Consider the following 21,301-nt stretch of genomic DNA (forward strand, 5'->3'; position numbering starts at 1 on the left):
TTCTGCACCGCCCCCCCCATCTCCCTCCCCCACGCTTTCACCCAGGTTAGGGTGAAAGAAAGAGACTTGTGAGGCTCATTTTACTGATAGGTGAAAGATCAGAGAGGGCTTGGGTTTTCTTATTTAACACACAGACACACAGGCAGTCTTGCATTTTCATGTTGCTGCTGGCAGAGGGGTCTCTAATGGAGTAATTTCTATGCTTTACGCTAAATTTTTAGGGCTCCTTATGCCACCTAACTGTTGTGATTTGATTTTTTTTTAAATGCTCATTGACCCTGTAAAATCCTTTATTGTAAGAAGGGAAAGGGGCGGGGGGCTTTAAAATGCCTTATAAAATGATAGGTTATTTTATTTTAAATGTCTCACTAAAACACACTGCAGAAAGCTGTGGGTACAGGAGGGAATTAACCCTAAATGAAGGAGGCTTGTCAGATCTCGATTCATGGGATGGAGACCTGAATAACGGGAAAAGGGGACAAGTTAATTCAGAACTGTCATAAGCTATGATACTTTGAATGAGAGATGTTTCTAAATTGTTTTTATAATTTTTTGCATGTCTAATTGTAACCCCAAATTGTCAATCTTACTTTATATTATCCGTGTGTGATGAATTTCTTGTTTAGTAAAATGCCTAGCACATATTTGGGTGTTGCAAAAATAATACTTTAAAAACTGAAATGCAGTTAATTGCCAGTGAAGGAGCCTATTTTCAGGTCTGTGTTGTTTATAAAGTTGAAAGACGAAGTGGGCGAGGTAATATCTTTCTCTCTGACCAACAGAAGTTGGTCCAGTAACAAGCTTTCAATCTCATACAGTGCTTTTCTTCATGTCAGGTTTATAAAGTTGACATTAGTTCTGTTGCTTGCAAAGAATGTTTCTAGCAGTTGGCCTAAGACAAGGACTTTTTGTTGTGATAATTTGAATGAGTGGGATTTTTAAATGATTAATTGAAACACACAGGACAACAATTTTTTACAAGGTGGTTATTTGTTTTGCGTTTCTTATGCCATTGTGAGAGTTACAGTGATCTGGAAAAAACATATGATCACTTTCTGTGATCTAGACTCTGTCTCAAGTGCTAGTGAAGGATATGAGGGAGTTCAATGTTCAACCTGTTACTGTAATACTCCTCCCGTCACCCAGTTTTCTACAAACTTCTCACTATCCTACTGAGGTCTGTCTCGATGAGGTTGCAGGTCTCATACACTCTCCTTTTAGCATCTCTCATTGTGACTTTTTAAAAAATGTGATTGTATTACTTTCCAGAACTGCCACTGATTTGTTTGGAAGGAAACTTCACTCCTGGATTAATTCTGAGTCTGCTTTTAAAAACATCTTCTCTACTAATGGCAGATTTTTACAGAATGCTTCAATGGGACATTTAAAATCTCCCTCCAAATTGTTTGTACCCTCCCTTATTTAGGCCCTGATTATGCAGTGAGCTCTGCACAGCGGATTCTTGTGTCTATATGTAAAGCATTGTTGAAGGATTGAGGCCTCAGGTCCCAATCCTGCAAAGAGATGTGCATGTCAGAAGCTCCATTGTCAATAGGACAACTCACATACTTAAAGTTGAGGACATGCATGTCCTGAGTACATATGTGTTTAGAGTCTTGAGGGCCACAGACTCCTAGAGTGTGTGTACATTGTAATAAAACATGTCAGCTGATTCGGACTTAGGGGGGCTCAGGCTGCGGGGCTATACAATTGCAGTGTAGATATTCAGGTTGGGCTGGAGCCCCGGCTTTGGGACCCCTGTGTGGTACTAACTGCACTTCGGATGGCAATTTGGGTTTATCCTTTGAAAAAAATGGTGAGCTTTTTTAAAGTTGTTGCTTGTTGGGACCTGTTCTGTATTGCTTAGACAATCCTGATTTGTGGGGGAGATGGCAGTTCAGAGACTGGGGTATAAAAATTGTCTTAAACCTAATTGAAAATTATATGGAATCACCCTTTAAAGTGATGAAATTTGGCAGGTCTGGATTTGTAGGTTTATGCTTGTTTTTCCCACTTCACTTTATACATTTGTCTCTCTGGGATATTGGTTTTAAACAGAGAGACAGAGGGCTATTGCTTACTAAGTTTGTGCCATGACCTCAAACAACACCAAGTACCTTTGTTGAGCAGAGGATTTAAATTGGGAGCAGATTGGCTAATACACTTCTGTGTGCCCACACTGGATTTGAAAGAAGCTTCTCAAAGCTCAGTACATCCCACCTTAAAGTTCCATTAATAACAAGGGGAGCCAAAGTAGCTGGATCTGCAGTTTAAACCCATTAGTAGAGTTGAAAATCTGTTCTGTTTTGCTTTTCTCTGCCACAATTAAAATAAATAAATAAACAAACCTGCTAATAATCCAACCAGAAAATAGACTATTTATGTCTTGCCAACTAATTCTTCCCCCTTTGATTGGAAAGAGTGAAAGATCTTTGTCTGCCAGCTGAACTCTTCTGTTTTCAGTGCAAGCACAGTACAACCAACAGTCCAAACCTCCCACAGTGTCCTGCCAATGTGCCTTGACTGACTTGGAGGATACCATCTCCAGGGGTGAAAGGGCAGATCATTCTCCCTGGCCAATGAGTCCTTGGCTTCTTTGCCAAGGCTATCAGCAGAAGTGTCATTTGTCCTGGTAACTTGACTAAAATAGTTTTATGATTGTAAGCCAACCTTCTGGCTTGGGGGATGAAGCTCAAGTTTGCCTCATCTGAGGATTTTTTTTTTAATTATTTTGCAGTTTTGAATCTAGAATGGTGATCCAATAATGGGAAAAGTGTGCTTTGTATATGTCTATTTAATTTTACATCAATCTATATGTACCGCTATCAATTTCAGGTTGATATAGACATAATGCAGCATGTTGATTATCACTATGTCATGGACAGAGAGAGAAAAATGTCTGACTTGGTGTCATTAACAATACTTCTATTTAGTTTTGAACTAGATCTTGAATTAAAAATGCAGAGTATGCACTGCTCCTAGTTGGTGTGAAAGAGCACCGAGAATTAAGATGCAAAATCTGAGAACTCAGTGTGTTGTCTTGATAGTTTTGTTTTTTTTAATTACAAAAGGACCCAGAAGCCCCAATCTAGATCAGTTGTGCTAGGTGCAATTGTGCTAGGTGCTGTGATTAGTCTCAAAGGGCATGTCTACACTGCAGTTGGGAGCTGGCTTCACACTGCAGGTAGATGGGAGCTTTGCTCGAGCTAATAGCAATGTGGGCATGATGGAACGGGTGACCGCTTGGGCCAGCCTAGCCACCTGAGTGCAAACCTACCCAACCCTCTTGTTATGTACTTGGTTGGCTAGCTTGAGCCGCTGCCCGTGCCACTGTGACAACACTGCTATTTAAAGCTCAGTGGCTCAAACAGAGCTAGCATGTATCTGTCTACCTGCATTGAGAAGCATGCTCCTAGCTGCAGTGTGGACATACCCTAAGGAAAAGGTTATGGAGCATTTTTAAGCAACTCATTGCAGTGAATCACTAACTAAAACTAGATCTATGGTGTCTGAAGGAAAGAAAGCATTAAATGGTGGAGATATTGGTGAGGAGATGTAATGTGCTAGAACTGATTTTATTAAAACAATCAAACAAAAAGAACCAGAAGAGCTCCTGGGAATTATGGAATGGGAAATTCCCCCTAAATTCCAGGGGAGCTGATGGAGAAACTAATTGTGGATAGTGTGATACTGGACTTGAATAAATATTAACTGAGGGTCAAACCAATACTGACTTTGTAAGATACTTTTTAATTCCCCACTGTAAAAGCTGTCAAACCTGTATACAATTATTTAAGAAGATTAATAAAATAATAAATGAAGCTGATTCTGTAGGGTTTTTTTTTTTTTTAAACCTCCTCTTATAAGGCTAAAGAAAATATTGGTTAAGAAATGAGGTTTGATGGTGGATTTAAAAACTGAGTAAGTGAGAAGAATGTAGGGAATGACTGCTCTTTGGTCTTTTGAGAGATTAATAGTTCCACAGGGGTGGGTATTGGTATTAATATATTTATTAGTGTTTGGGTGGGGGAAGTGGGCGGTGAGATGGTGGCATTTGCTGATGTCATTACATTGTTTGGATAGTAAAACCTATGGCAGGATATAAGATTTAAATACCTTTGAGACAGTCACATGATATATTAAATTCAACTTCAGTAGTGCACATTGGCTACACTAGTTAAATTTCTTATACACTGATGGATTCTGAACTTGTCTACTTGATCTTCTAAGTGGGAAAATATGGTAGGCCTCTCAGTGGATAGTTTAATGAAACTGTGAGTCCTGTGTGTGTCAGCAATTGTGAAAGCATATTGGGTTCATTAGAAATAACAGTTCATGATATTCTGTATTTTCTTTTACACGTGCTTATAATATATCCAGAGTACTGTGTGCACTTTTGATTTCCTCACTTTTGGAAAGAGAGTTGAGATTAACATGGGCCAGAGAAGGTCAGTGAAGATGGTTAGAGCTATGGTGGAATTTATTTTGTATGAGTTAAGAGGCTGCTAAAACTAGGATTATTTAACTCTTTACATTCAGTATATAACAAAAGTGGTGTGTTGTGTAGCTGCTCTTCCGGGCCCTGATCTTGCAAGCACTTAAGCACGTGCTTAACTTTAGTAATTTGAGTAATGAGTGGAACTACTTAAGATAGTAAAGTGAAGCATGTACATAAATGTTTACAGGCTAGTGCAGTATCACTTTAGAACATAGACCCATGATTTGTTTGTTTATTTGTTGCAATCAGAGTTGCAGGGTATTCTACTGCAATAGTCAATTTTATGAAGGGTATAGGGGCAACTGATCAGTTCCTTCATTTTAATGCTGTTTCCTAATACGAGAACAAAGGGGCACTTGATAAAATTAGTGGCTGATAAATTTAGTATGAATTAAAATAAATATTACTTCACACGAAATGTTGTTAGTTTAAAGAATTCACTGCTGTAGAAATATGTTTAATATATCTGGATTTAAAAAAAACCAGCTTTTAATATCAATAGTATTTCTCATTATACTGGGTCAGACAAGGGTAATCAAATCTCATGCTTCAGTATGTAAACTGATTGTTGCAGAGTCAGGAAGGAACTCTAAGCACCTGACACACAGGGTATAACTTATTCAGAACTTTCAGCGATGTCATCAATGTCTTCTGAAGCATCAGGTTTGTTTACTGCCAGTTAGGATATTAAACATGATGGAGCACTAGTCTTATTGAGAAAGGCATATCTTATTATCTTAAACTGATCTGATGTTTGCTGCACTAGCCTAGCGAGTCAGTTTCACCACTTGTCAACCCTTCTTGGGCCCCAGTAATGTGGGTGGGTGTGGTGTGGTGTGTGGTTTTTTTTTTTTTTTATGCAGATACAAATCGTAAACCTGTGGACACTTACCTGTAGGCTGGTATTGTTTCTAAAATAATTAGTAATGCCACCTGCAAGAAATAGAAATGGCTACTTAAGTGGAAGTAAATTTTAGTTTCCAGGTTATAAGTCGCCTGTATACAGTACTATATCTCTGTGTGGCTATACTGCCCCTTCAACTGTCATATCTGTAAAAGATAGTTGTGAAGTAGTTGGATGATTTAAATATCAAGAGAAAAAATACTCAGACCCTTATTTATTGGGGTTTTTTTTTTTTTTAGTTTTTTTAAACATTAGCATGCCTAGTTATGTGGTTGTGGGTGCATTTGATAACGCCTTCACGTTAATCCCAATTTTCTTCTGCTTTGCCTTGTGTGCATGATTCAGTTCTTATTTTAGTCTCTTGTTCAGATAGTTTTCTCTGAAACTTCATATTGCAGTAGAAGAGGCCAGCTAGCTTTTTTTTTTTTTTAAGAAAGACTGGTATCAAATTCTGTCATCAGCTGTGTGCACACCATTCTCTTTGAAGGAAATTAGCTGTGTGCCTATCTAAAGGCAGAATTTGACCATACATACGTAGGACATCCTGTGTGTGAAACCAACTTTTTTGTTGGTTTAAATTTAATTTTATCGCTTGGCAGGAAGTCTGCAGTATGCTCCAAGAGCCCTAATTTATAATGATGATACTAGAGGGGCATGGGCCCCTTTCTGTAGTATTCAGAGTAGCAGCAGTGTTAGTCTGTATCCGCAAAAAGAACAGGAGTACTTGTGGCAGCTTAGTTAGTCTCTAAGGTGCCACAAGTACTCCTGTTCTTTTTTCTATAATATGTAAATGTTCCCCGATATTATTGATGGATACCTCTCTGTGAGGTTAGGGGGGAAAAGACACACTTCCCTAGGATGCATATTGGGAGGGGAGAGTAAAAAGCAAATTTGGCATTTCGCAGCGACTTCACATTTTGTTTTTATTTCATATGCATCACACCTGCAGAGTTGTGCTGAAAATAGCTATCTGCATAGTTTTAATATTTGCTGATTGATACTCCAAATAATATATCCATATCAGTTTAGTATTTATATACACTGCAGTATCACTCGAACACTATCATTGGTAGTGGAGCATTTTAATGTGGTTCAGAGCCAAAGTTCGTTATATCAGGGCACACATTAAGAAGATCTTTGGGGAAAAGTGTTGACCTTTTTAAAATTAATGCTGTAATAAATGAAGGGTGAGAACAGAAGTGAAGGTGTTTATCCTTATTAAATGCAAGCATTTGAACCCTGTGAAGAGTGTGGTATCCGATAGCTCAGAGAGTGTAAATGACAGATATAATTTTTTTAATGTACTGGCAAATCCTAATTTGAAAATGAATAGACAGATATAACAAATACTTAATGAATATAAGAAGTCTTGTGCAATTTGTAACATCCCATTTAGAGGGATTTTCGTTATTGGCATGTCAGCTATTGGGAAGGTATGTTACTCTTATTAAACAATAATACTTTAACATAAAGCTTTATTTCTTCAAAGCATTTTATATGAATCAGTTAATCTTCACAATGTCCCAGTGAGGTAGATTTAAATATTATTATTCCCATTTTACAGAGCAGGAAACCGAGATGCGATTAAAGATCCTTTCTGAAGTATGTTGCAGAAGTTCCATTGATTTCACTTGGACTAGGACTGGGTCCAATGTGACTCTCCCACCCGAAGTCCATTGATGGAGTCTGTCAGAGCCGGGAGATGCTAGTAGGGATTTGGAGCAATCAAATTTTTTAATTGCTCCGCTCCAGCTCCGGGCAAAAAACCTACTGGTCCGGGTTCCGCTCCAAAGCCCTGGATGCTAGATCACAATCCATTAGCCTACACATGCATCAATTTAAAATTAAAGCATAACAGAATATACCTGGTCAATAAGTGCAGTAAATACCTGATTACTTGTTGTTTTTATTGAGTTGTTTTAAGAGCTGCTTAATTTTATATACGCAACAATATCATTTAGCATTTCTTGCTCTTTGAAAGCTTCCACTGGTTTGAGAGACTCCCTTAGATGTATAGTGAGGAATTCTGGTGCAACCAATACCAATGTTGTAATTATGATCACAGTAATTACATAGATTATACTATATATGTGGGCTCTGTGTATAATTCTTAGTAAAATGATGTCAACAGGTGCAGAAATTGAAGTTCAAGGGACAAAGTAGAAGGTATAGCTGAATGGAGGTCATCTTATATATACTATATGCAGCTTAATTTGCTGTTAAAGTTTATTTCTTTAAGGACAGAGCTTAGAAATATCTTATCCTGTGGATCAAACTATTATACCTATTATTTATGCGTGGTCTGTAACGTTTACAGGACTAGAAGCCAGTGACAACAGATGGGGTGGAGAGCAAATGCTAACAGAGTACTGTTTGGGTAACAATATTGTTAAGAGTCTGAAATCACAAGAAAATCACACTTGCATGGAGATGTTTATGTATCGTCAGTGGAAAACTCCCAAATTTGTCTGCAAGGGAAAATTACTAATATTTATTACGGAAATTCTGATCCACCCTGCATTGCCTGTCTGAAAATAAATGAGAAACAAAGTGGATAAGGTAATATCTTTTATTGGACCAACTTCTGTTGGTGAGAGAGACAAGAAGTTGATCCAATAAAAGATATTACTTCACCCACTTCGTCGCGCTAATATCCTGGGACAGTCATGGCCACAACTCTGCATACAACAATGAAAATAAATCATAACTTTCCCACTCTATCGTTATACTAGCCACTCTAATTTGATTTGTTTAAAATTATCCAAATTCGTGTTTCAACCCCTTGCATTCAAAAAGTGTTAAGCTTCAAAAATCACAAGATTAACTTTATAATCATGAGGGTTTTTTAAAAATGAATCGTGGGTTTTTTATTTGACTTCTGTGTTTGAGCCTTTACAGTTTGTTTTCAAGCTTTTCTCCACAATCACAAGGACTAGAAATTGTTTTTAAAATGAAAGATAAGATTCTCATGTAACTAATTGCACGATTCCAGGAGCTATGGCTTCAAGAATTACACCACATATCACACAATTCACGATAAATTTGCGAGACTTCCTCCCCCCCCCACTGATTTTTGGCTTGGGTGCTAGAGTCAAATCAGTATATTTATAGAAGTGGGATATACACCCCCAATAAAATTCTTTCTTCCCAGAAGACCAAAACAGTTTGCTAGTTTCTTATGATATGTGTATCCCTAAAATGTCAACGCTTGGTCAAAATTTAAACAAATATTCATTTTTTTCCAAGACAAAATCAAGTTTTTATTCTGAAATGTGTGTTTTTTTTTTTTTTTTTTTTTTTAAGCATTATAAAACCTAATTTTAATATAAATATCTTCATGGCTTAAAGAAAAATGAAAAGTATTTTTGTTTGAATTTAAACATTCACTTACAGGGTTTGGGATGTAAACTCTGTAGTACTGAGCATGAGAATCTGAAAGTGAAACTGAATAGTCTTCACTGCTGAAGCTGAGGGGCAAAATGTAAGCAATCAGCAAAAACTGAAAAGTAAGATTATTTTTTCATTTTTAATAATCTAAGGAATTTTTAGTAACAGGTAAAGACAAGTTTCTTAGATATGATTTTTAACCTGACTGTACTTACTGAACAGCACTCAGGAACACACACAAATATTGAGAGCCTTAAGGCAGCACTATTTCCAAAAAAACATAAAAAGCTTATAGACATTGATTCTGGATTTAATTGTCCATGTGATCACATTTTTGGTGAATCGCCGTTTCTAAAGGATGATTGTGTAAGTTGAGTCTTTGGGTGTGTCTACACTATAGAGCTTTTTGCTGGCCATAGCTACTCCAGCAAAGCCCCCTAGTGGATATTCAACATATACCAGCAAAAGCAGTTCTGTGGGTTTAGTTACACCACCTCCCTGAGTGACATAGGGTATGTCTACACTACGAAATTAGGTTGAATTTATAGAAGCCGGTTTTATAGAAATCGGTTTTATACAGTCGATTGTGTGTGTCCCCACATAAAATGCTCTAAATGCATTAAGTCGGCGGACCGCGTCCACAGTACCGAGGCTAACATCGACTTCCGGAGCTTTGCACTGTGGGTAGCTATCCCACAGTTCCCGCAGTCTCCGCCGCCCATTGGAATTCTGGGTTGAGATCCCAATGCCTGATGATGCAAAAACAGTGTCACAGGAGGTTCTGGGTACATGTCGTCAGGCCCCTCCCCCTCCACCAGAGCAATGGCAAACAATTGATTCGCACCTTTTTACCTGGGTTACCTGTGCAGACAACATACCACTGCAAGCATGGAGCCCGCTCAGCTCAGCTCACCGTCACCATATGTCATCTGGGTGCCGGCAGACGTGGTACTGCATTGCTACACAGCAGCAGCTAATTGCCTTTTGGCAGTAGACAGTGCAGTATGACTGGTAGCCTTCATCGGCTATCTGGGTGCTGGCAGACGTGGGGCTGAATTGCTACATAGCAGCAGCTCCTTGCCTTTTGGCAGTGGATGGTGTATTACGACTGGTATCCGTCGTCGTCGTGGTACTCCTCAGTGAGTTCGGTCAGAGGCACCTGGGCAGACATGTTTAGTCTCCTGGAGACTCAGTCCTGCTGGCAGTCCTATTGAACCGTCTTGACGATGATGGCTAGCAGTCGTAATACAGCATTTTCTGCCAAGCACCCAGAAGATGCCGATGGCTAGCAGTCATGCTGCACCGTCTGCTGCCAGCTTAAGATCTAAAAAATAGATGGACCAGATTTGTTCTGTATTCATTTGCGCCCTCCCCCCCCGTGAAATCAACGGCCTGCTAAAACCAGGGTTTTGAGTTAAATCTTTGGGGGGGGGCCATTCTGTGTGACAGTTGTTTGTGTTTCTCCCTGATGCACAGCCACCTTTGTTGATTTTAATTCCCTGTAAGCCATGTCGTCACTCGCCCCTCCCTCCCTCCGTCCGTCAGATACTAGTTTCGCGCCTTTTTTCAGCCCAGACGCCATAGCACTGGGATCATGGAGCCCACTCAGATCACCGCGGCAGCATTATGAACACATATGAGCATTATGAACACCACGCGCATTGTCCTGGAGTATATGCAGAGCCAGAACGTGCCAAAGCAAAACCAGGCAAGGAGGCGATTGCAGCAATTGCAGCACGGCGACGAGAGTGATGAGGAAGTTGACATGGACATAGACCTCTCACAAAGTACAGGCCCCAGCAATGTGCAAATCATGGTGTTTTACTGGCCCAGGTTCATGGCGTGGAACGCCAATTCTGGACCCGGGAAACAAGCACAGACTGGAGGGACCGCATCGTGTTGCAGGTGTGGGACGATTCCCAGTGGTTGCGAAACTTTCACATGCGTAAGGGCACTTTCATGGAACTTTGTGACTTGCTTTCCCCTGCCCTGAAGCGCCAGAATACCAGGATGAGAGCAGCCCTCACAGTTGAGAAGCGAGTGGCGATAGCCCTGTGGAAGCTTGCAACGCCAGACAGCTACCAGTCAGTCGGGAATCAATTTGGAGTGGGCAAATCTACTGTGGGGGCTGTTGTGATCCAAGTAGCCAACGCAATCAAAGACCTGCTGATACCAGGGGTAGTGACTCTGAGAAACGTGCAGGTCATAGTGGATGGCTTTGCTGCAATGGGATTCCCAAACTGTGTTGGGGTGATAGACGGAACCCATATCCCTATCTTGTCACCGGAGCACCAAGCCACCGAGTACATAAACCGCAAGGGGTACTTTTCAATGCTGCTGCAAGCCCTGGTGGATCACAAGGGACGTTTCACCAACATCAACGTGGGATGGCCGGGAAAGGTTCATGATGCTCGAGTCTTCAGGAACTCTGGTCTGTTTCAAAAGCTGGAGGAAGCAAGACTTTCTTCCCGGACCAGAAAATAACTGTTGGGGATGTTGAATGCCTATCGTCATCCTTGGGGACCCAGTCTACCCCTTAATGCCATGGCTCATGAAGCCGTACACAGGCAGCCTGGACAGTAGTCAGGACCTATTCAACTATAGGCTGAGCAAGTGCCCAATGGTGGTGGAATGTGCATTTGGACGTTTAAAAACGCGCCGGCGCAGCTTACTGACTCGGCTAGACCTCAGCGAAGCCAATATTCCAGTTGTTATTGCTGCTTGCTGTGTGCTTCACAATATCTGTGAGTGTAAGGGGGGAGACATTTATCGCGGGATGGGAGGTTGAGGCAAATTGCCTGGCTGCTGATTACACGCAGCCAGACACCAGGGCGGTTAGAAGAGTACAGCAGGGCGCGGTGCGCATCAGAGAAACTTTGAAAACTAATTTTGTGACTGGCCGGGCTCCGGTGTGAAACTTCTGTTTGTTTCTCCTAGATTAACCCTCTACTCCTCCCCACTCCCTCCCCGGTTCACTCTACTTCCCTGTAAACTAACCACCCTCCCCTCCCCCCTTCGAGCACCGCTTGCAGAGGCAATAAAGTCATTGTTACTTCACATTCATGCATTCTTTATTAATTCATCACACAACTAGCGGGATAACTGCCAAGGTAGTCTGGGAGGGGTGCGGGAGGAGGGAAGGAAAAGGACACACTGCAGTTTAAAACTTTAAAACTTTAACACTTATTGAAGGCCAGCCTTCTGATGCTCAGGCAATCATCTGGAGTGGAGTGACTGGCCGGAGGCCCCCCCCACCGCGTTTTTGGGCGTCTGGGTGAGGAGGCTATGGAACTTGGGGAGGAGGGCTGTTGGTTACACAGGGGCTGTAGCGGCGGTCTCTGCTCCTGCTGCCTTTCCTGCAGCTCAACCATATGCTGGAGCATTTCAGTTTGATGCTCCAGCAGCCGGAGCATCGACTCTTGCCTTCTGTCAGCAAGGTGACGCCACCTATCCTCTTCAGCCCGCCACTTGCTCTGTTCAGCCCGCGATTCAGCCCGCCACCTCTTCTCTCATTCATATTGTGCTTTTTTGCACTCTGACATTGACTGCCTCCACGCATTCTGCTGTGCTCTGTCAGCGTGGGAGGACATCTGGAGCTCCGAGAACATATCATCCCGAATCCGCCGTTTTCTCCTTCTAATCTTCACTAGCCTCTGTGAAGGAGAAACATTTGCAGCTGGTGGAGGAGAAGGGAGAGGTGGTTAAAAAGACACATTTTAGAGAACAGTGGGTACACTCTTTCATGTTACATTTTGCTGTTCACATTACACAGCACATGTGCTTTCGTTACAAGGTCGCATTTTTCCTCTTATATGGAGGGCCTGCCGGTTTGGTGTGACAGATCATTCACGCAGTGCCAGGCAACAGATTTTGGCTTGCAGGCAGCCATGGTAAGCCACAGTCTTTTGGCTTTTTTAACCTTCTTAACATGTGGGAATGGTTTCAAACAGTAGCGCCCTCATTTCCCATACCAAACACCTGTTGGGTTGGCCATTTAAAATGGGTTTGCAATGTAAAAGGAGGGGCTGCGGTTTCCGGGTTAACATGCAGCACAAACCCAACTACCCCCCCCACACACACACACCCAATTCTCTGAGATGATCACTTCACCTCTCCCCCCTACTGTGTGGCTAACAGCGAGGAACATTTCTGTTCAGCCGAGCAGGAACGGGCACCTCTGAATGTCCCCTTAATAAAATCACCCCATTTCAACCAGGTGACTGTGAATGATATCACTCTCCTGAGGATAACAAAGGGAGATAAGGAATGGATGTTGTCTGCATGCCAGCAAACACCGTGACCATACACTGCCATGCTTTGTTATGCAATGATTCCAGACTACGTGCTACTGGCCTGGTGTGGTAAAGTGTCCTACCATGGCGGACGGGGTAAGGCAGCCCTCTCCAGAAACCTTTTGCAAAGGCTTTGGGAGTACATGAAAGAGAGCTTTCTGGAGATGTCCCTGGAGGATTTCTGCTCCATCCCCGTACACGTTAACAGACTTTTCTAGTAGCTGTACTGACCGCGATTGCCAGGGCAAATTAATCATTAAACACGCTTGCTTTTAAACCATGTGTAATATTTACAAAGGTACACTCACCAGAGGTCCCTTGTGTGCCCTCAGGGTCTGGCAGCACGCCTTGGGTGAGTTCGGGGGTTACTGGTTCCAGGTCCAGGGTGATAAACATATTCTGGCTGTTGAGGAAACCGGTTTCTCCACTTCCTTGCTGTGAGCTATCTTCATTGTCTTCATCATCATCTTCCTCGTATCCCGAACCCACTTCCCTGTTGCGTGATTCTCCATTGATGGAGTCAAAGCACACGGTTGGGGTAGTGGTGGCTGCACCCCCTAGCATGGCATGCAGCTCCGCGTAGAAGCGGCATGTTTGTGGCTCTGCCCTGGACCTTCCGTTTGCCTCTCTGGCTTTGTGGTAGGCTTGCCTTAGCTCCTTAATTTTCACGCGGCACTGCTGTTATGGCCTCTGTCCTTCATGGCCTTTGAGACTTTTTCTAATATTTTGCCATTTCGTTTACTGCTACGGAGTTCAGCTAGCACTGATTCATCACCCCATATGGCGAGCAGATCCCGTACCTCCCGTTCTGTCCATGCTGGAGCTCTTTTGCAATCCTGGGACTCCATCATGGTTACCTGTGCTGATGAGCTCTGCATGGTCACCTGTGCTCTCCACGCTGGGCAAACAGGAAATGAAATTCAAAAGTTCACGGGGCTTTTCCTATCTACCTGGTCAGTGCATCTGAGTTGAGAGTGCTGTCCAGAGCCGTCACAATGAAGCACTGTGGGATAGCTCCCGGAGGCCAATAACGTCCAATTCCGTCCACACTACCCCAAATCCGACCTGCGAAGGCCGATTTTAGCGTTAATCCCCTGGTCGGAGGTGGAGTAAAGAAACCGGTTTAAAGGGTCCTTTAAGTCGAAAAAAAGGGCTTCGTCGTGTGGATGTGTCCAGGCTTAATTCGATTTAACGCTGCTAAATTCGACCTAAACTCGTAGTGTAGACCAGGCCATAGTGTTCAAAAGCACTTTTCTGTTGTATCTTTGAGTATACACCTGGGATTTTGCTGACATAGCTACGTTGGTTGGGTGTGTATGATTTCCCCCCACTCCTAGCTGACATAGCTATTTTGGCAAAACTTTATAGTGTAGACTAAGCCTTAAGAAGGAACGTCACTTACATGAAGGAGTTTTGCATTTTCCAAATATAAACCAGGTAGGGCTGAGACTTTCGGAGCCATTAATAGGAGTTAGATGCACAGCTCTCATTAATTGCAGTGGGAAATATGTGTCTAAGTGGCTTTGGAAATCTCAACCTATATTACGTATAAGGGACAAATCGTGACTTTTGCAGTCATTGTTAAAATTCCCATTTACTTCAATCAGACTGACTTCACTTCTGGATTCATCCTTAAAAGCTTAGTTGTTGAAGTGCATGAGGGTGTGGCCATTGACCTCTCTAAGTGAAGTTGGATTCTATCTGAGCAGTTTTAAGCACTGTATTGATAGGTGGCTCTGTTATGCAGAATATTTCTAAAAGGGATTCTGCCAAGGAGATATATTTAATTCTGTGATTTCTTCTCTTACTGACACGTTTGTTTGTTTGTTTTTAAAGTTGGATTTGAAGACTATGGACCAGATTGTGATAGCATGAGGATAACTGCATTCTTGGACATTCCGGGACAGGATAACTTGACTCCGCTTGCTCGTTTGGAAAAATATGCTTTTAGTGAGAATATATTTAATCGGTAAGGACATGACAATTAGACTAATATTCTTAAAGACATTTCTGCATTGTTATTTTACTCCCCATTGTTTTCTAGCCATTATGTTAATATTTTTTATTTTATTCTGAATCTTCTTATGACTTTTAAATGAAGAATAAAATATTATGTTACCATACCTCTTGTGCATTTTTAAATGCATATTTATTATAGGTTTTATTGTAGTAGAAACAGAATTTTTGTTGTACATAATTTCTACAAGGGCCCAATTTTCAGTTTTGGTCACCTTAACAGGACATCTATATCCCACAGTTCTACATTTGGTTTGGGATGTAGCCATACTGTGTACCTGTTCTGTATGCCTGAACATTTAAAAAGAAGTTTGGCCATCATTTTAAGGTGCAAAATGCTGCACTTAGGAAGGAAAAATCAAATGTACAAATATAAAGTTGGGAATAACTGGCTAGGGGGAAGCACTGCTGAAAAGGATCTGGGAGTTGTAGTGGACCACAGAGTGAATATGAGCCAACAATATGATGCTTTTTTGCAAAAGCTACTACCATTCTGGGGCATATGTATGACCACAAGAGGTAATTGTCCTACTCTATTTGGCACTGGTGGCCTCAGCTCAAGTATTGTGTCCAGTTTTGGGCACCACGCTTGAAGAAAGATGTGATCAAATTTGGGAGAGTCCAGAAGAGAGCAACAGAAATGCTAAAAGATTTAGAAAACCTGATCTATGAGGAAAGGCTAAAGCAAACTGGGTACATTTAGAGAAAAGAAGACTGAGGGAGGACCTGATAAGTCTTCAAATATGTTAAGGGCTATTATAAAGAGGATGGTAATCAATTGTTCTCCCAGTGTAGGTAGTTAGATCTATTAGGAAAAACTTGCTAACTATAAGATAGTTAAGTGCTGAAATAGGTTTCCAAGGGAAGTTGTGCAATCATCATCATTGATGATTTTTAAGAACAGGTTAGACAAATGTCTGTCAGGGATAGTCTATAAATAATGGCCCTACCTCACTGCAGGGGACTGGACTAGATGACCTTTTGAGATCCCTTCCAGCCCTGCATTTTTATGATATTCTCCCCTGCCCCTTTTCCCCCCCACCTCTCCCCAAAGCTGTCAGCAGGATGTTAAAGTGCACATTATGTTGTCCCTTCACAGACAGATTATTGCCAGAGGTCTACTTGATGTCTTTCGAGATTTCAGTAATAATGAAGAAGATTTCTTGACGGTAATGGAGATAGTGGTCAGACTGTCCGAAGATGCAGGTTTGAGATTCAATTTCTTAATTTTTTAAAACTCCTTATTTAGTATTTCACTGACTTACTACTGCTTGGTTTGGGTTGACAAATACTGTGTAAGGGTTCATTGAGCAGGAGGGACAGGTCTATGTACTGTGAACACCTTGTGACCTACTTTTTATTCAGCTCTCCACTCTACCTTTGTATATGTGATATACGCTCTGTTTGGAGTGGTGTGACATCTGTTAGTGACTGAAGGACGTGGCTTCTGGCAGCAGTTCCACATGCAACACTCAGCAGCCAGGTGTATCAATGAACTCTTCTCGTCTCTTAGTTTAGAAATCATACTCATTCTGGAGTATATCTTTGATCCATCTGGCTCGGAAGAGGAAGAAGGAATGTGAATGTGTTAAAGCACAGGGTAGATTGAGCAAAACACACTTGCTTAATATACCTCATGTATCTTATATGACACCCATTACTGTAGAGTTTAACTATCTCACAATCTTTAATGTATTTATCCCATAACATCCCAGAGGGAAAGAAGGGCTGTTTATCACCATCTTGCACATGGGGAACTAAGACCTAAAGAAGCTAAGTGACTTGGCCAAGGTCACACAGGAAGGCTTGGGCATAGCAGGGACTTGAACCAAGATTTCCCATAATCCAGTGTTCTAGTCACTGGACAATTCTTCTCTGGAAACGGTTAATGGCTTTGCCATATGGGAGCCATAGAGACTGGAACACCAGCTTCTGTGTTTTTGCTTATTTCTCTATGGGCTCTGTCTTAAAGTCAGCTCCTGACTTAAAAAAATCAGAAGGCAAAGTCTGTACATAGAGAAAGTACAAACATAAAGACTTAAGCCAAGGTACTAAGAGAGTTAGGAACCCAGATCCCATTAAAATTCTATGGGAGTTGGGTGTGTGACTCCCTTAGGTTCCTTTGAAAATCCTGTTCCAAAACGATATTCCTTCATTTAAATTAGCGATGAATACTTACAAATTCCATTGAACTCAGCAGGGAGCAGCAGGACCTCTAAAAACCAGGCCACTTAATGTAGGTGCCTAAGAATAAATCTGGGTGCTTAACTTTAGGCACCCAGAATTGAAAAAAGTTATTTCCCAAAACATTTCTCTACTTACTAAGAGTAGTTAGGGTAAAAATATATGTAACCCCCCCCCCCACATGCCCCCAAAAGCGCACCCACACTTTGCTCGTACTGTGTATATTATTGTGGGCAAGTTAACATGGATTGAAGAATTTTGTATTTGAATTTCCTGATGTTTGGGCGGGGTTGGTTTAACATATGCATTAACATATGGTTTTGGGAATGTTTTTTGGTCACATATTATTTATGTATATTTAATATGACAACTTCTGTAAGTGATTGCTTTCTTTGGGTTATAGTGTGCTGGGTTTTACGCCTGAACTAGTTAACTGTTTAAAGTTTTGTTTCTATGATATTTTTCTGCTTGTTTCTTTTAAACGAGTCTGTCTTAAAAACAATTGGAAAATGTTAATTGCAATGAAGATCATTTCAAGGGAGAAATAGCTTTAAAATACATATCTCTACCTTATTAGTAATTATATGATATGTTTTTTATGACAGACTCGTTTAAAAGAAACAAGGATACTTTTCAAAAGATGAAAAATATTCAGTGCACACAGGAAAACGGTGTGAAAAATGTGTGCATTCCTTTTCTTTTAGACCATTAGCTCCATCTGCATGCATTGGCTCATAGATAAATGAGGTACTAGTACCCAGAAGCTGTAAGGAAATTAGTTATAATGCATGAAAAGGGCAAGATTCTCAAGGAAGATAGCTATCCATTTGTTTAAAAATATGGCTCTAAGTCTCTTGGGCTGATGGGAGGTTATATTTGAGACCGTTTGATTTCTCAGCTGACCTTTAAACACAGATATTCTAAATGGTGACATTTCTAAAAACAGGATTTTTCTTTTTTTTTGTGTGGCTTTTCATAGTTTCACAAGAGGAAATGCTATTTATTGAAAGTATCTGGTTCTAACTTTAAACTTACTAAAGCCATTTTGACTTTCTCTATGCTGCCAGAGCCTACTGTACGGACAGAACTGATGGAACAAATACCTCCCATTGCCATTTTTCTGCAAGAAAGTCGACCAAACTTCCCAACAGCATTTTCTGACTACCTTATGCCCATTGTAGTGAGATACCTCACAGACCCTAACAACCAGGTAGGAAATCTCAGACTGTAAAAGTTGTATAGTTAATTCAGTATGGCATGTGGACCTTTCACAATACGGAGGAGTTGTACATTAATTTCTATTAGTGCTAATAATACTTAGATCTTATATAGCACTTTACAAAGGCCGTCTGTATCATTCCCATTTTACAGATGGAGGAACTGAGACAGAGAGATTGGAAATGACTTTCCGAAGGTCACTCAGCAGGTCAATGATAGAGTCAGGAATAGAATCCAGGTCTCCTGAGTCCCAGTTCAGTGTTCCAACCAGGAAGCTAGTACCCAAAGTTGGGTTAAAAGTCCCCTTAAAATCCTCAAGGTTTTATGTTTGTTACTAAGAATATCTTAGTTTTATTAAAAGTTATGAGCTTTTCACTGTTTTCTTGACTTTTTGCACTCCATTCCGTGAAAACAGATATTGACTTTACTTTTATGGTTCTCATAAAATACTGCATTTACTGTGTATTTTTTTTAATCTTTTCTTTTGCATGTTACTAGGTTAGAAAAGCAAGTCAGGAAGCACTGCTGATACTGCTAGAACAAGAACTCCTTGCTCAAAATGATATTGAAAATAAGGTGTGTCCAATTCTGTTGGACCTCTCTGCTCCAGACAGTGACGATGAGTACAAAGTGGAAGCAGTGAATGTAAGTGGCAGTGAAAAAGATTTTTTTGTTTTAAAATTGTATCCCCTATTTGGATACTTTTTTTTTTTTTCTTTTTTAATTGGTGTATACATTGGTCAGTGCAAGGATCTGGGAGATGGACTTTGTATTCAAACTTCTAACTTGCTAATTAAGTAAACTAGTTAACTGGAAGATTAGTTTTAATTCTGCCTGTATTTCTCAGTTGTCCCATTACAAGTGATCTTTCTGTAAAGGACTGACCAGTTTCCCAGCCCCTTTCCAGTGTCTCAATATGCATGTCTGCATGTGAGATTTAAACAGACACACACACACACCCTAAAAAAACACAACAAAACCAGCAAATGAAAATTAAACTCAGGCCTTGGCTACACTGGCGCTGTACAGCGCTGCAACGTGCTGCACTCAGGGGTGTGAAAACACTCCCCCCCCCCCACCGCAGCGAATGCAGCACTGTAAAGCGCCAGTGTAATCAGAGCCTGCAGCGCCGCACGCTCGCTCGCAGTGCTGCAAGCTACTCCCCTCGGAGAGGTGGAGTACATACAGCGCTGCGAGAGCTCTCTCGCGGTGCTGGCGGCGCGACTACGCTCGCACATGGCAGCGCTGTGAATTCCCGAGTGTAGCCAAGGCCTAACTTGAGTTCTGGAATTTGCTGTCTTCCAGCCTCAGCCAGTGCTGGTAAAACATTTCTAGATCAAGGAATATGAGTTGATCAAGGTCCTCTTTTGTAAACCTTCTGGAATAGAATTAAAGCCTGATTTAATGAAAAAAACTTAGAATTATGATTAACACGGAGATGCAAGATGGTATTGGCCATTATTTTGAGAAGTTAGAAACCAGTGTTAAAATCCTCTCTAAGCTTGGAATGCCAGCTTTAAATATGGTAAGCCATTGAGGCTTGAATTTATGTGGTCATTAGTAACTTGTTGTATTGGGCCCCTTGTGACCCCAAACTTGCATCATTGTCATCAATGCAAGTTGTGTCATTAACTTGGATGGGAGTAGGGTTGGGCTCTTAAACACTAATTTGGATCTCTTGTAAGGAACCTTATCTAGTTCAGAAGAGATCACCAGCTAAAGTTGAAGTGGTGAAGAAAGCAAGATGGTAATGAGAACAATGTCACAGTAAAGTTTTTTGGTCTGCCAAAGATAGAAACACTTTGTGAACCAATTCAAATAACTTTTCAACTAGTACATTTCCTGGGCCTAGTACATGTGGTCAGACAGAAGAAAATTCTGAGCCCTGCATCAGTGAAGTGTTTGAGGAATCCTTTGGACTCCCCTGCTTTTGAGACTGTTATTTATAATAACTCTTCTTGGAAAAATCTTTTTTTTTTTTTTTTCTGCTTGTAAATGTTGTTACACCCACCTTATATAGCTTTCAGTCAGACAGTTAGTCAGACTTTCCAAATCTTATTTTCCTAAGTAATTTTCAAGAATAGGCATCATTATGGTGTTGACAAACAATTTCAGTTGAGACACTGTGAGGCTACATCTACACTATGGACTAGGGGAGTTATCTTCCGGCTTGCGTACACATACAGTAGCTCATAGCAGTATAGCCACGGTAGCATGCGTAGCAGCAGTGGAGGCACAACTTAGCCTGCAGAGTACAAACCCACCTGAAACCAGTGGTATGTACTCAGCACAGCTAAGCCAGGCTACAGCTGCCACTACTTGTGCTACTTTGGCCACACTGCTATTTATACTCACATTAGCTTGATGAGAGCTAGTGTGAGTATGTGTAAGTGAGCAGGGGAATTTCACCTTAACTCGTAGTATAGACGTAGCCTGATGGTGTGTCTACACTGCACTTGGAGGTGTTATTCCATCACATATAGATGTAACCGAGCTAACTTTAATTTAGCTAGCTCAGGTACCAATAGTAGTAAAGCTGTGGCAGAACAGGCTTTGGCGTGGACTAGTTGCCTGAATACATACCCAGGGTCCCAGGTGGGCTTGTACAGCCTGTGCTCTTGAAGCTTCACTGCAGTTGGTATCCAAGCTAATTAGATTAAAGCTGGCTAGAGTATGGACATACACCTGTACCCTGATATAACGCTGTCCTCGGGAGCCAAAAAATCTTACCGCGTTATAGGTGAAACCGCGTTATATCGAACTTGCTTTGATCCACCAGAGTGCGCAGACACCCCCCCCCCC

General features: G+C 41.3%; 1 protein-coding gene across 3 annotated transcripts in view; it reads left to right on the forward strand.

Annotated features, from left to right (window-relative positions):
• LOC117886322 (serine/threonine-protein phosphatase 4 regulatory subunit 1-like) overlaps positions 1–21,301 on the forward strand; it is a 46,653-nt gene that overhangs the window by 475 nt on the left and 24,877 nt on the right. For 2 of the 3 annotated variants that reach the window (XM_034788023.1, XM_034788024.1), the window contains 4 exons: positions 14,918–15,050; positions 16,197–16,303; positions 18,349–18,491; positions 18,998–19,144. In XM_034788023.1, coding sequence (XP_034643914.1) covers positions 14,918–15,050; positions 16,197–16,303; positions 18,349–18,491; positions 18,998–19,144 — 530 coding nt within the window. Of the gene's footprint in view, positions 1–8,848; positions 8,909–14,917; positions 15,051–16,196; positions 16,304–18,348; positions 18,492–18,997; positions 19,145–21,301 lie in introns of those variants that run through there. The other variant, XM_034788025.1, reaches the window with a different exon arrangement.

The sequence above is a fragment of the Trachemys scripta genome, chromosome 12 (genome assembly GCF_013100865.1).
Source record: "Trachemys scripta elegans isolate TJP31775 chromosome 12, CAS_Tse_1.0, whole genome shotgun sequence".
Classification (NCBI taxonomy): Eukaryota; Metazoa; Chordata; order Testudines; family Emydidae; genus Trachemys; species Trachemys scripta.